This window comes from Onychostruthus taczanowskii, unplaced genomic scaffold, assembly GCF_017590055.1.
Source record: "Onychostruthus taczanowskii isolate IOZ18803 unplaced genomic scaffold, ASM1759005v1 scaffold28, whole genome shotgun sequence".
Taxonomy (NCBI): domain Eukaryota; kingdom Metazoa; phylum Chordata; class Aves; order Passeriformes; family Passeridae; genus Onychostruthus; species Onychostruthus taczanowskii.
This window is the reverse complement of record NW_024500128.1, coordinates 2,584,233-2,600,641: the sequence shown is the minus strand read 5'-3', so window position 1 is coordinate 2,600,641 and position 16,409 is coordinate 2,584,233. Positions and strand designations below refer to the sequence as shown.

At 37.5% G+C, this 16,409-nt stretch overlaps 1 protein-coding gene across 1 annotated transcript in view; it reads left to right on the top strand.

Annotated features, from left to right (window-relative positions):
* SNRK (SNF related kinase) overlaps nt 1–16,409 on the top strand; it is a 39,492-nt gene that overhangs the window by 14,069 nt on the left and 9,014 nt on the right. The window contains exons 4-5 of the mRNA XM_041407745.1: nt 13,156–13,297; nt 16,170–16,382. Of these exons, the coding sequence (XP_041263679.1) occupies nt 13,156–13,297; nt 16,170–16,382 (355 nt within the window). The remainder of the gene's footprint in view (nt 1–13,155; nt 13,298–16,169; nt 16,383–16,409) is intronic.

The following is a 16,409-nucleotide window of genomic DNA, read 5'->3' as shown; positions in this document are numbered from 1 at the left end:
CAAAATTATTTCTATTTGGAATCAGATGATTCAGATGAGTTGGTTCTGGTTTTATTAGTGGCAAACTAGAGCTCCTAATGCCTGAGTTTTTGTGTTCTCTTATCTACTTTTGAGAATTTCCTGAAGCATGAGTGTAACTGACAGCAGTGGCCTTCAAAACTAGATGGAAAAGTACATTTGTTAATTATGCACTGTACAATGCCTTATGTGAATTATTTATTGAAAAATGGAATAGCAGTCAAATTTTGAAGGATGAGCAAAAAATTAGGTTTTGATATTGCTGCCCAGTTGAAGATGCTTGGGAAAAAGGAGATGTGTGGAGATTAATGGGGGAAGGGGAATTAGGAGCATTATGACCAGATGGTCCAAATTGAATTATAAAGTTAACAAATCATGGTTTGGACGTCTTAATGATGAATGTAATAATGTTTGTTAGAGGACTTTGTAAACAATTAGGGAGGTAAACTTGTCAGTAGTGCCAAAACAAAATTTTTGAATGATTCAGAGAGGGTGAGGTCTGGTTAGTATGGAATGGATTGATATGAACAGAAGAAAAATTAGGAAAAAATTAAATTCTTTTAACTACTGTCTAAGGATGCCAGTTATCTTCTCTTTTTGAGAATATTTAAATATACCTCCAAGGTTAGTTTTTCTTACTTATTCCCCAGTATGCTGTCTCAGCTACTGCATACTTAAAACTTCTATCCTAGTTGAGCAATTGCAGTGCTTGTATCCTAACATTTTAGTGGCAAGTTTTTCATCACTTTGTAATGCACTACGAAATCTCTCTGAAGTACTGTCAGAGTACTTTACCAGAGTAAAAATTCCAAAATTTACTGTAAGATTCCAATAACATGATGACCTTGAAGGGTCGGGATTTTCCTTTTTTAACTATGGGTACAAAGGTAAGATACACGATACAAAATTTCTAAATATGATTTATGTATTTTAAATACAAAAATCATGGGGGGGTGGAGGGGAAGGGTCCTCTTTCCCCCAAAAGAAATCTTAAGTTTAGGAAATCTATCACTAAAATTGTAATTATGTAACTGAGAAATGAGCTTCTGCAAACCTTTCTTAAACCTGAAAGATAAACTTTCATGCTGGGATGAGACTGTACTTGTAAACTAGGAATATGTATAAATTCAGAAGTAGAAACTTTCAAGGAAGAAATTTCATCAGTTCCATTGTGATGCGAGTAATGTGTAAGGTGTGTATATATAGCTTGAAATAGTGGTGGAGTGCTGTGAACTCATTCAGCTGTTGGCTGAATGGGGATATTAATATTGCAATAATAGTGACTGACAATGGCAAAGATTCTTCCACCACTTAGGATGAAATTACATTACAGCTGAACCAATCTAAAAGCTTATTCCTTAGTAAAAAGGAGGTCATGCTTTCCCCAGTGCAGTGACATGGTCATGTCCCTTTGTGAGCATCTGACCACTTGAAATCCAACTCAGTTTACTAAAATGACAAATTGAAATGGATTCCCCTGCTTACACTCTGTGCATATTAAAGTTCCTTTGCATTCATTGTGTTTTTAAAACCCCACACCTGTTTTTATTTATGCAAAATTGTTGCAAAAATTGTTGGAAGAAAAATTGATCAGGGTGTATGAGGCTTTTGTTTGGCCAAAGAGTTTGCCAAAAATGTGGCTTTTTTGATCTCTTATGAATAATATTAGAATGAGTATATAAACGAAGATAATTTGCATTTTCTTTCAACAAACAACTGAAATATTTAGGGCAAGTCTTTATTAAGTTATATGCTTAATAAAGAGAATAGAAAAGCTTGCTTTTTGAAAACAACTGTTTCAGCTAGTTGAAGGATTAATCTGCCCTTTGTGATGTCACTTGAAAGTTTGCACACTTGAAAAGAACCTAGTTAATTTAGGTCTCTCATTTCCTTTTGTGCTTAGAGCTGTAGTTAAAATGATGCAAGAGGAATATTGGGCAATGATCATATGTTCCCAGGGCTTGTCGAAAAGCTGAGCGAGTTAGATAATGAGAAGTTCTGTTGCTTGTAATTTCCCATGATTTTTTCATACTTAATTAATATTTGTTCCGGTCAGAGGAAAGTGAGAGGACTGTTGTTGGACATAAGGTTCATTTCCTAAATCAATGGACATGTTACTTTAGATCAGAGTTCTGTCTAGAGCAGTGGTGTGATACCATGAGCTCTATCAGTATTTAAAAGTTGATAACTACAGATGGAAAGAACGGTGTGCTTCTGGTAGTACTCTTCCTCTTGCTCTACCAGCATCAACAGGAACTGGATCATTAAAGAAATAGAAATTGCCTCTTTCCTAGGTGATAAAATTTAGTTGGAGTTTCTCAGATTAGTTGATTCTTTCAGAAGAGGGCAGGTTCTATTTTAACTGCTTGGCATCTCTACAAAGTGTGAAGAGCTGTGTAGGCTACAAAGACATAGACACTTGTGATAGGTTCATGTTATTGTAGTTGGGTATTTTGCAAATGCATGGAAACATTTGCAGAGTAAATTCATTCTTCTGGGGATGAAAAATTGACAAATGCAGATTGTTGCATTGGTATTTTGTATATTTAGCACAGTTGAGCACTGGTCTTTAGAAAAGTACTGTAATACACAAATAACATTGTAGTTACCATCACAGTTACCTAGCATTGCAGTTTGTCATTGCAGCAACACAAAGAGAATGGTGGCAACATGTTCCTCGTAAAAGACATGACTAACAAGAATATTGTGGTTACTGTAGCTCAGTGCTACTCAACTGGTACTTTGTTGTCCAAATCCAACTTGCTGCTGCCCTGGAAGTTGCAGATAACTTCTGCTGCTTTAGTAGTTTGATAGGGGCTTGCACAACTCAGACCTGGATATCTTCTGTCACTATGGTAAAACTGTGTTCAGAGCCTAGTCATATGTTTTTGACTACAGAAACAGAGGCCTTGTTATACATATTCTCTGCTTTCCTGAGATGATGATACACTGCCTTTAGACCCACTTTGTGTCTGTTGGAATGACCCTAAATTCTTCTATTTTCTTTTTGCATCGAGCATTTGCAAGGGCTTTTTACTTCAATAAAGTGTTGCTGGAGTGTGCTTAGTGTTTCAAAGCTTCAGCCATGTTCACAGGGTGCTTGAGCATAGCCAGCTAGCCCCAGTGACCCTGTCTGGCCTGTGTGGAGCTGGTTTGGATGTTCCTGGGTGTGTATAACACTTTATTCTCAAACTGAACCACTAATGTAAACCTGTGCCCAGTCGCTATATACAGTAACCTTTTGCACTAAAAAAACACTGACTATAAGATTTGACTGAGTGGTATTAAAAAACCACGATTGTAAGATACTTGCAGATCACAAACGATATTGAATAACTGAGCATACCTGGCAGCATTTTGGAGTTTCAGTATGCTCAAAATCAGATAATAGCCAAGTTCTCAGAAACTAGAAGCATATCTCTGCTTGTTTGGTTTAGAAAATCTCCCTTTTTATTGTTGTATTGCAGCACTTCAGACCATTTATACTTAGATACACTATGGAATGAGCTTGAGGCTGGAAGGGTGCTGAAAGTGTGATACTTGTCTGCTTCCAGTATAAGGTGTGCCTCCCCTTCTGTTTTGCTTGCATCAGTGCAGAGCTACCCCTTCTCCTGTGCTGCACTCTGCTGCATGGCTGGCCATTTGATGAACTGACTTTTATCAGCTAACTTGACAGAAAACTGTTAGAAAGCCAAAAACTGACAGAAATCCTGCTCTTTGCAGGCTTAACTTCTGCCAGGTTAGCAGAGCTGTTTGTTCCCTTAGGATTGGGTGGAAGAGGTGGTGCCCAGGAATTGAATGGAAGGAATATGGAGCTTGGAGTAGAGTTCTGGGGGAGAGTGGTAGGACCTGTTTCTTGAGTTAGCAAGTTTAGGTAATATCAGCTCTGCCTGCCTCACTTACTTTCCACCTTTTGTGTAAGATAAACTCTTTTGACTGAAATTCATCATCATTGTCAGTGTATTTTTAGGAGAATTGTACACTCTAGTTCTTGGCTTCAAGTGTTTTTTGAAGCAAAACAGAAGGAATTGATGTGAGTACTAGGTGTATTTTTTCCTGCTGTCTTCTCCAGTGTACTGGTGTTAGTGGCCATGCTTTTCTGCCTTCACTTTACTTTGCTGTGTATCTCATGCTGCTGAAAAAACTGAGTCAAATCAGAAATTAACTTTTTATACTTTTTAGAAGGGGCAAACAGAAGGAATTGGTTGTAGAACACTTTCAGAAAGCCAGAGTCTTGAGGATAACCAAGTATTTATGTTCTGCGGCAAATTGCATGCAAATAGTGAAGTTTATTTTTAATGAAATGGGAGTTCAGTTTTCATGCAGTATGCTGTCCTTTGTTTTTTGGTTTTGTGGTTTTTTTTTTCCCCCTCAATCTAATTACTGTACTGACTAGAAGCTATTTTTAGTGCTTAAAATTGAGGATGTTACATTGCAAGTATTGGAGCCTTGCAGTTGGAAGTGAAGCTTTGATGTGATGGGGCTGCAGTGACCAATGGGAATCTGTGATCCTGATAACTTCTCAGTAAATCTGAGCAAGCTAATATGTATGAAGTATAATTTATGTTCTGTTCTGCATTACTTTATGCAGAAGTTTCCATGCATTCACCAGAAAACAGCTGGGTGAAACAAAGAATAATTTATCCAAGTGAAACTACAGAGAAGAAGCCGTCAAGACAGGCTTCAGTTACTGCTGTATCAGCGAAACTGTGATTTAAATACAGGGATACAGTAATGTTGCTGTCTTCATGGGAGAACTGTTTTCATAGTATTTCAAGCTGCTGTTGTGTGGAGCAGGGTTTCATTATGATGAATACATCTCCACAGCCAGGGAGCTTAATTTCATGTATCTTTCAAAAAAGTACTCAGATTAATTATTTCCAGCCTGTGGCTGACTAATTTGGCAACACAGATCTGGTGGGACCGAAATCAGTGGTGTACTACCTAGTTATAAACCAGATGCCCAAATTTTGCATTCATGTGTAAAGCTGTATTCAGATGTTAATTTTTTCTAAATAAAGTACAAATTATGCAGTATACAGCTAAAATATGTAGGAAAAGATAGTCTATCCAAAATCATGAAGAATTTTTAAGATGCCAGGAGCAAATTATCTTTATATTCCAAAGTCATTGCAGTGAAACATGTGCAATAGCTGTATGTGCTGTATAGACTTTGATATGTCCAATGATTTTGAGAATATATTTTATAAAGAAAAAACTTCCTTTTATGTTTAACTAATTAATATTGGGGTTTATTTTGGCTAATTATTTTCTGGAGTAGTAATATTGGAATTCATGCAGAAAATGTTGGTTTAGTTTGGTTTTTTTACATATAGATTCAGTAACTTTTTGGAGTATAGCAACAGATATCAAAGTAGATAGAATGTATTTTTGAATGCAGAACTGATGATTTGGAGTAAAACAGGCTATTTTGGAATAGAGGCAGTGGCATGTGTTCAGCAAGACCTTTCAATGGTGGTGTTTTCTGTTAAAACACCCTTACTGAAACTTGAGATGCATTAGTAACTAAAATAAAGAACAACTATTTTTATTTTAGTGGTTTTACTAAACCAGCAAAACCCATTCTATGGACTTCAGGGAAAAATCGTGAAATCCTAGAATGGTTTGAGTTGGAAGGAACCTTAAAGACCATGCATTCCCAACCCTCTGCTGTGGGCAGGGAACCTCTCACTAGGCCAGGTTGCTCAGTGCCCCATCCAACCCAGCCTTGAACACTGACAGCGAATGGGGCATCCATAACTTCTCTGGACAGCCTGTGCCTCACCACCTTGACAGTGAAGAATTTCTTCCAAATATCCAGTGTAAACTTGCCCTTTCTCAGTTTAAAGCCATCATCAGCCTTTGTCCTGTCACTCCATGCCCATGTGAAAAGTCCCTCTCCAGCTGTCTTGTCTCCCCAGAACCTTCTCTTTTCTGGGCTAAACTACCCCAACTCTCTCAGCCTGTCTCCAGAGGAGAGGTGCTCCAGCCTCTGATCATCTTCATGGCCTTCTCTGGACTCACTGCAGCAGCTCCATGCCCTCCTTAGGCTGGGGCTGCCAGAGGATGAGTACTAGTTGCCAGACTGAATGAAAATAGGAATCACTTCTGAAGATAAGATTTAGTTACTGATGATTGTGTCTTAGTCAAGTGAAATAACTTAGAACAGACTGTTTCACCAGACAGATAAGCTAATTAGGGAAATAATTTGCTAAATGCCATTTGCTATTTATGCTCTTTTTTGGAGGGACAGGAAAGGAAAAGATTCCCTTTAATTCTCATGTCTGCTATGTGTACTAATAGTAATATTGATGGGATTTTTAGTGCTTTAAAACAAAGAAAAAACTCCATTCTGCATGTTAATTTAAAAAATGTTAGCCTTGATTGTGGCTGTTTTCTTTCTCAGCCTTCAGCAAGGGAAAAATAAATGCCATTTTACAAAGACAAAAAATGTTGGGTTAACAGATGGTAGCATCTCTGAGAACTGGAGAGGTCAGTATATGAGTTTATTCAGAGCCTTTTTCATTAAAAATCAAAGCATGAAAGAATAGTTAAGTCAGCTAGAAGCTGAGTATCTATGAAAGAGTAATCCTTATTCTTTACTCTTACACTTGAAATTTTACTGGTCTGGTTTGAGCGTATGCTAGATTTGTCTTTGCACATGGCAGTGTAAATATACTTGTGATATATAGAAATGCTGAAATCTTTTTTCACAATTATTCTCTACCTTCTCACAACTGACTTTATGCAAGGGAAGCAGCTTTTAAAGATTTTTAGCTTATACAGGAGGGAAATACTTCTCTTACTCTCTTTTAAAAGCACAAGTATATCAACAAGCACCATTCAAATGATTCAGTGGTATGATACCAGCTTTTATCTTTTGTACTGTTGTATATAATGTTTTATCACTGTTTTTAGTAGAAGTCTCATTTTCTGCAGCATTTCACCTGTCATTTGAGTTTTTACTCTTAAAATGTGTTTTGGTTCTTCAGACAATAATGTGAAGCTGTGCTATACTTTGAGTATTCATTCAGTTTCCCTCAGCCTATTCTGTGAACAGGTTCTTGAATTCTAACTTGTAACAAGCATGCTCGCCACTTATCCTCGTGAGCTACCAGCCTGTAGCTGCTCCTGAACCCATCACGGTTCCATCCTTCCAACCACGTGAAGTAGTTTACAGCAGGGGTTTTGTGTCTTGAGCTCAAAAGAGCAGTCTGCAGCTCTCCAGTTGCTCCCTAGCCCTGAACATGCCCCCAGTGCAGAGATACTGATGATTTTACATAGGTTCTTTTCCTCTTTAGCTTTGCAGACAAGAACTAGGTGTTGAAGTGCTGGTGTGTTGAATCCATTCTAAGGCTTGTATTCAGCAGGTTTCTGTGGATTGGGCTTTCTCCATGAAATCTGCTCTGAAGAGGTAGCAGCAGCAGGGGGAACATTCTTCAGTGCCTTAACACAGTGGTTAGAGTAACTGCCTGGGAATTGGGGTCCATTTCCACCCTTCATTTATCCACAGTCTGTTTCTTGATACCTTTGTAGGGACAAAATAAACATGTAATCGCTTTTGTAGTCTTCATAAAAGTGGGTTTGTTTCCTTTTAGCTTAAGAGACTCCTACTAGAAAACAACTATAATGTTCAGCTGTTATAGTAGATAATGTGAAGAGAAATGTATAAAACCTGGCTAAATTTACTCAATTACAAGTTACTTTTCAAGAAAGTGACTTTCTGTAGAAGCATACATTTTATCAGCTGAGCAATATACACTGTAAACTGTTGAGCAGTTCTGAATTTAAGTTAGGAGGGAAAAAAACAACCCTTTTCCCATCAAGGTCTGAAATAAACAACTTCAGTAAGTATACTCAATTTACATTATGTATGTAAATGCAAATGTGTCTATTCCAAAATGAGTCTGGGTTTTTCATTGCTTAAAATCACAAGTTCATGTAGCATATTCAAAGCGTGACAAATGTGTGACTTCTGAGGAACGGTAGAAATTTGAAGGAATGTGAAGGTATGAAGGTGTCACTTAAGTTGCAACTTACTGAAATCCTAAGTACTTGTTTTAGGAGTAAATCACAAAGTCCAGAAAGCAGTAAGTGACTAATGAAATGGTGAAGCAGATAAATATGGATATCTTTTGTGCAGTGTGCAAACTTGAACGTGACAGATGTTTGACCACCCTGTGTTCAAGACAGGCGTAGCACAGACAGCTAATGTTGTAATTTGGTTTCTATGGCAGTGACTTCATATTATGTAAGGAAGTTGCATATACACAGCCCTGGTTGTCATGGTTCATGGTCCTTTTCTGATTATTTAATGACTTAGAAAACAAAAAGTATCTACTGCAGCTAGTTACTACTGCTTTTATTCTTATTTTATTCTTTGTCATAGCAATGACAGTTTCAAGTTAGCCAATTTAAAGGCTAAATTGTATCTTGAGATCTTCACAGGAATTTTGAAAGAGACCTTGATTTTTGCTACTGCAGAATAGAACTGTGCCTTCCTTGACTATAATAACTTGCATTTTTGCAGGTGATTAAGAATGCTAAATGCATGCAGTATGTTGGGCCTAATTTCTACTTTTCCATCAGTTTTCTAAAGAGCGCAAATTAGATGACCTTTGAAGGACAGAAATAAGCAGTTTCCATAAAGCCTTCATCTGCTAATTGCTAGTTACTAAGAGTAGGAAAAGAACTTGAAATTGTGAAAAATAAATTATTGTTTGAATCTGCATTTTAAAGGTGGTCTCTGTAACCCTTCTCTTCCTTGTGTTCCTTCAGTTAAGGGTCCCAAATATAGAACTGACACTGATTATGACAGGGCAAAGCTCTGGTAATGAACACTGTTTGTATGGCTTTGTGTATTGCTTGGGGAAATAATAAAATTTGGTAAATATACATTATAATAAAGTAACCTCTGATTATCCTTTACTAACTTCTCTAAGATAACCCTACTTAAAGATCCTGCATCTTTCAGCCAGATTACACTATTCTGGAGTAGAAGAATTCTCCAAAATGAACTGTGATTATTACATTAAATGGGTGAATAAAAATTGTATATTTAGAGAACAAAACTGTATATTTAAGTGTTTTTGCAGCATATTTTCAAATTTTTGAATTTGACTGAAAAATATGCAGCTGTGTTAACAAGAGTCTCGTTAAAGGTGGTGTTGCTTCAGTCATCTGGTTGGTTTGCTTTAGTTGCATGAGGAGTTGCAAACAATTGATGTGGTCTGGTTAAGCTGTGGCACAGAAAAGGGACAAGGAATCAACTCCTTGTTTGGAGAGTTTGGATATGAAGGGGCAGGACAGAACTCTTGAATATGTTCTCTTGGTACACTTGCAGACATCCCAATGCTTGGCTCTGCTTCCAGAAATGAGAGGCTTGCTGTTATATGGTATTGCAGGGCTTGTGAAGATGTTGCTAAGATGACATCTGTCTTGTGACATAATAAGGTCTGCACTAAGCCTCCCAGTGCTTTTTCAGTGTTACCTGGGGATTAGACTTTCTCAGGCACACTATCTTCTCGCTTCCTGGTTATGAGTAGACTTTTAAGTTTTGCTGAGGCTGCTCATCTTTGTCCATGACACTGCAAGCTGAGTCATTTTAGTCACCTTGGCTGTAGGTGCAATCTTTTGAAGTTGATCTTTTTACAGCTGCAGCTGTAAAAATAGGCTGAGAATAAAAGCCATGTAATTGTTTCTGTCCAGTGTTATTTCTTGGGCACATCAGAATAAACAATCTGCTATGTTGGCAGGGTAACAAAATATACATTCATTAGAAAAGTGCAATAGGAAGCCTTGCCTGTAGTATATAAGAGTGAGGTAAAGTGTAGTTGTTGCTGCTCTAGTGCTCTTCACTGACAGGCTAAGAGTATCTACATAATATGCCAAGGTTAAATGGTATTTAGCACTACTTTTAGTTTCTAAAAAAACCTTTTTCTGCATACACATTATGCCCTTTTAGTGTATATTTTGTGCACTGAACAGTATTAGTGATAATGAAATACAGTAGCAGTTCAGTGCATGATTTATATTTCATTATTAACCAGAGTTTTTATTTGATTTTCATACAGCTGTGTTAAAATTATCTTATTTTACTATTTGCAGCTCTTCTTATCTGGAAAGACCTATGGGTACAGAATACAAAATATAGTAACAAGTGAAAGAAGAAATACACGAAATTCTCTGTTACGTGCTAGCTAATCAGTAATTACTGTTTTATTTGTCAGAACATAAAGGTTGATATCTAATGGACATCACATAATGGCAAGCAATAGTGGTTTGGGGGTTTTCTTTGCATTTAGACAATCAGTTGGATTTTCCTTCTAAAAAGTGCTTTTTTGAAAATTATTTTTATGAAGTGTGCATACATGTTTATGTAAATAACTTTTGGAAAACTCAAACAGTACCTGTTATTGCACATATCCTTTCAAACTGAAATACAGCAAAGTGATGTATAGCCCAGAGAAGAAGCCATGTGTGTAGAATAGAAAATAAATTAGGAGGCTACCTTGTAATGGAAAATACTTAATGATGCATTCAGTATCTACTCAGTGCAGTTGAAACTTCAACGTCTGGTAGAGTTTCCTGTATATGGCAATTTCATGGAACTTTAATTCTTCTTTTTGATTGCTGTCCTTTTCTCAGGACTGTCTTACTGTTTTTAAGCTTGTTTTCTTACACTGTTGTCTTCTTCCTTCTGTATAAACTTTTCGTATGCTTTTTTTTAACTAACAGTTAATTAGATTGCTCCCCTCCCCAGTACTTTTTCTCTTGGCTTAAATTTAGCCAGTATGTATTGCTTTATTATAGCAGATATAATTTGTCTGTAATAATGAATACTATGTGGATTCTTGTGAAATACATCATGCTAAAAGGACACATGAAGCATTCTCTTCTGTTGTGGGGAAGTATTGAGCAGAATAGTAGGATAGATGAAATCAAAACATACACCTTAGGCAAAGTTAAAAATCTAGGAAGGATATTGATAGCCAAAAGATGACTGGTCACAGAAATGCATAAATTCACCTGTCTTTTGTGTTTGCAAAAACTTCATGTAATCTGTTGTGTGATGGGAGATAGATAATGCACCAAAACTTTTTGGTTGCATGGAAACTAAACAGGCAGAAAGACAAGTAACTTTACAAAATTAAAGATGGACCCTTTTAGATGAAATTGCCTTCCTGTCTTGTGAGGGCTTTTAAAAGTCCTGCATTCCTAAACATTGCCTTTCTGGCATCAAGCTGTCTAAGTACTAAAGTATTTATTGAATCTGTAAACATGGTTATGGTCATGTTGAATTTGCAGGTATGCATGATACGGTGTACCAGCCTCAAAATGCTGAGTACCTGCAGGATTGAGGCTCTAGTGAGCATAGCAGAAATCCAGTCGTTGTCCGAGTTTAATAGTGTACACTTAGAACAAGTGAGAGCTCTAAAGAAAATTACCATCTAGTGTTTCTATTCCCCTGTCAGCTAAACCATAAGAAGAATAGGTCATAACTAGCAAAATGAGTAATTGTTCTAGGGCTGAATCTGTGTGATTTACTTTGCTAAATAAAATTGTATCCATCCTTCAGCATGAAATGCACATTGAGTATTTTGAATGGACAAGATGCAGTTGAGTAGCTTATGTGGATCCCTCTTGCAATTCCTTCCAGGAAGAAGCTGGTGTGCTCTGTGTCCCAGATCACTGCTGGCTGCTCTCCCCTCTTTCCTTGGGAGGTGCCTGCCCAATCATTTCTCAGCTCTTTGCTTTTACTGGGTACAGATCTGTGATATGTTAAGAGTTTAAGACCCAAAATTGCTGCTGAAATTCCCAGAGCATGGAGTTGTAGCTGAAGTTTAAGATCATGGAGATTTTATTAAGCATATATTGGAGCAAGTTATTTATTTTTCTGCTATATGATGCATTTTTTAATATTTATGTTTTCTTTATTGAATGCAGTGACACTCAAGAAATATTTTCTCTTAGGCGGGCTCTTAAAGATTTGAACTAAATATTAGCTATTAAACTAAGCAGAAACCAACTACAGGGCTTCATGCCCCAAAGTGCTTCTTTTTCATCTTTTGGTATGCCATTCCACTGGGGAACAAGAGAGTTGTTAAATGTTTATTTTACACAAGCAGGAATTAGAAGGAAACAAGAAGAGTCCCAGAGTGTAGTAGAAATCACTGTTAATTGTTATGTTTGGATATTTAAAAAAAAAAAAAACAACCCAGCACCCAAACCCACTACTCCACTCTTTGTAGTAGAATTGGTATAAAAAGCTGGTTTTACATAAACTAATATAGTTACTATTGGAAGTGCCAAGTTTTAAAGCAACACAACATCACTGAAGGAAAAACAGCAAAATCAGTCTTATTGAAATAAGTGACTTTCTTTGTTATTTCTTACTTGATTGAGTTAGGTGGGGTTGGTCTCTTTCTCCAGGCAGCAACTCACAGAACGAGAATACACAGTCTAAAGCTGCACCAAGGAAAATTTAAGATGGATGTTTGCAAAAAGTTTTTTACTGAAGAAAGAGTGATAAAATACTGGAATGGTCTGTCAGGGGAGGTGGTGGAGTCACCATCCCTGGATGTGTTTAAGAAAAGACTGGATGTGGCATTTTGTGCCATGGTTTAATTGAGGTGTCAGGGCATGGGTTGGACTCGATGATCTTGAAGGTCTCTTCCAGCCCAGTGATTCTGTGATTCTGAGTACCATGTAAACAATACAGAGAACAGTTTATGCAAGTCCTTGAAAAAGGAATGTGCCTTGAATTCAAGTCTCTTGAATAACCTGTGCCTACTTGTTATCAAAAGGGTAATGAATTCTTGCCTTCTAAGTGACCAGATTATTTTCAGCTTTATCTAACACTGCTGTCAAACGTGTTAATGCCTCTCAAACTGTTATGCATCCTTGAAGTAATAAATTTTGGGTTTTTTTCCCCTTCAAAAACTGTAAGAGCTGTCAAGCAATGGAACTACTGTATTTTGTACTCAGTGGAATTGCAATTTCCATAAGTAATGCTCATAATGAAGAGTGCAATAATCACCTCAATATGCATTTTAAGAATATTTCATGGGTTGGATGATAATTATGTCTGTATCCTCAACAGTTTGGGTTTTTTAAATATGTACTTTATATTTGCAGATATATGGAGTTTGGGGGTCATTCTCTTCATGTTAGTCTGTGGACAACCACCATTCCAAGAAGCAAATGACAGTGAAACTCTGACTATGATAATGGACTGCAAATACACGGTGCCACCTCATGTGTCCAAAGAATGTAAAGAGTAAGTAGAGTACTAAACAACTTGGAAGCATTCACAGAAGTAGATTTGCATTACTTTTGGGAGTTCCCCATACTATATTATTAATGTGTAGAATATTCCTTGATACTCTTCCTTTTATGTCTCTCAGTTGTCATGCATTTTATAAAGAATTGAAGAAATTACTCAGTACTGATTGGCTTTGGCCAACTCTTTTGCTGGACAAATTACCAGGTGGTGTTGAGATTATTCTGTCACAAGGGTTAGGAAGGTACTGCTGCTTATCAATTTCTGTCCAAACAACAAGTTACCAAAACCTGTCACACAGCAAGTTTTGCTCTTCTCCTACTGAAATTGCAACTCCAAATTAACATCCTAGGCTATCAAGGGAGAAAAATATTTGGTCTGGAAATACCATAACCATTTAGGAGTCACAATTCCTTTTGATGTGTTTTTCTGCAATGTTCACTGGAGCCTTTTTATTGATATGTTCCAGTATTTCCCATGCTTCTCTATTGGTTAATGACCTTCAGGCCCTTAAATATATATCCCAGTTGCATCATTAAGACGAAACATTTTAAAATGTTTGTCTGGGTTCTTGAATCTGCAGTAGAATGTATTTTAATTTTCAATACAGAGAACCAGATGCCTTTATAAATGCTTGAAAAATGTGTTTGGTTCAGTCAAAAAAACTGGACCAGCATCTAGGATTTTGTTACTTGCCAAAGAATGAGGTTTGTGACAGCTGTGGTCATGATCACCATTCCTTTCTTTACTGTCATTTGTGTAGCCCAGGAGTGTAATGCATAACATGGTGAACAGCATCCTGGCCTGCATCAGCAACAGTGTGGCCAGCAGGGCCAGGACAGTGATCCCCTGTGCTCAGCAATGGTGAGGGCACATCCTGAGCCCTGTGTTCAGTTTTTGAGCTCTCCAGAAAGACACTGAGGTCATGGACTGTGTCCAGAGAAGGGCAGTGAAGCTGGGGAGCAGCTGAGGGAGCTGGGCTTGTTTAGCCTGGAGAAGAGGAGGCTCAGGGGACACCTTACTGCTCTCTACAACCACCTGAAAAGAGCTTGTAGCCAGGTGGGGTCAGTCCCTTCTCCTAGGTAATAAGCAATAGGATAAGGAAATGACCCCAGAGTTAACATTGGATATTAGGAAAAATTTCTTGTCAAGCCTTAGAACAGGCTGCCCAGGGAAGTGGTAGAATCACTGTGCCTGGAGGTGATGATGGTTCAAAATAAACGCAGATGTGGCACTTAGGTGGTTTAGTGGTGAGCATGGTGGTGCTATTTTAGTGGCTGGACCTGATGCTTTCAGTAGCCTTTTCCAACCTTAATGATTCTGTAATTCTGTGCCATAGCTGGTTCTTGTCTTGCCATTAGCACCCTCCAGTAACATGGAAAAGCTGCTCTGAGCTTGAAGAGCTTCACATACAGGAAGAGGTTTAAAGTACAACACCGGAAGAGGTTTAAGAGGGAGCTCTTATCAGTGAATTGTATCAAATCAATCTCTTGAGATGCTCTATGGTGAGGCCAGGAAACTTACCTTTTGCAGCCTTTTGCTTAATATACTTGCTAATACTGATTTGCTTATGTGTCCAGATCTACTTTCTCGGTGTGAAGCATGAATAATGTACAGCCAGGTGCTCAGTGTGTTAGGTTTTCTTAGAGAAAAGACTCTGGGAATGCTTAAACTTCCTGCTTAGAGTGAAAGCATTTGTGGATTGAGATGCATAAACAAGCTTCAAGCAGGAGGCACATGTGCTGCATTTCTGCCATTTTACTACAGGTGTAGTTTAAAAAAAGCCAATTAAATACGGAGTTTGTTCTCTTTCTGTCATAATAACAAAAGTAAAGAAACTCAGGACTCCCATGTCTTACCCTGCCTTTCCTCTTGGTAAGGGCAGAGACCACAGCTAATAAAAAGAAACGTGGCTTTTTTTTTTTTTTTTACTGTAGAATTCTTAAAGAAGGTTGGATTAACCTCCACTGCTGAAATCCATACATCATCTCACATAGAAAAAAAAAGGCAAACAAAAAAAACCCATTAAAAATTGTGATTAACTTTGTGCTTTGTGTGTGGCCATGCAGTCAGAAGTTGCATGGTATAGTATATTTAGTTGAAGAAAAAGAACTGTATGGGAACTGGAGAACATGTTGGAGCAATAGAGTTTCTTTGTAACCTTGGCAACAAAACCATATATCCATATTTGTTGAACAAAGCCAAAAATACCTCCCTCAAGAATCTTCCATGTATAGTAAGCGAACAGAGATGTGCTGTGCTAATAAAGTCTTAGTTTTCTGTTTACTTGGGGAATTCATGCATTTTCTTTCCAGCATTTGTAAAATCTCAGTATCAGCTCATTAGCAGATTTGTCCCTACATCATCGCAGAGAGTGCATTGCTCTGTTTAGGTTTTTTTAACGTGGGTAGAACAAATCACAGTTTTTTCAAGAATACTGAAGACTCAAATTTCTGATAGTTCAGAATAAAATATTTCTGTTTTATTTTGCCGTTCCATATCCTTGTTCACAGCAGCAAGAATAAAAAGATCATATTTCTATTAATTTACCGACTAGCTGATAGGCCACTTGTGACCTGTAACTGCCCTATAAAACCTAGTAAAATCAAATAAATGAGAAAAATCAGATGAATTATCCGAGTACAGTAAATTAAAACTGTAGTGTTTATGGTATTTATAGTTTTAATAAACTGTTTCAATTTAGCAGCATTGGTAAAACTAAACAGTTTCCCATCACATTGTTTACTTTGAGACTTCAGAAGATCTATGGGACCTGACAGCAGAAAATGTCTTCCTAATGTTCTCTTACAACTGCTGCTTTTTTAAACACGTGTGTGCATTTTTGTTTCGATTTATTTTTTATTCACAGTCTAATTACACGGATGTTGCAGAGAGACCCGAAGCGAAGGGCATCTTTGGAAGAGATTGAAAACCATGCATGGCTCCAAGGAGTTGATCCATCTCCTGCAACCAAGTATAATATTCCTCTGGTATCATACAAAAATCTGTCTGAGGAGGAGCACAACAGTATAATACAGCGCATGGTTCTCGGGGACATCGCAGACAGAGACACCATAGTGGAGTAAGTTGGCAGCGTTCTACATGCAGT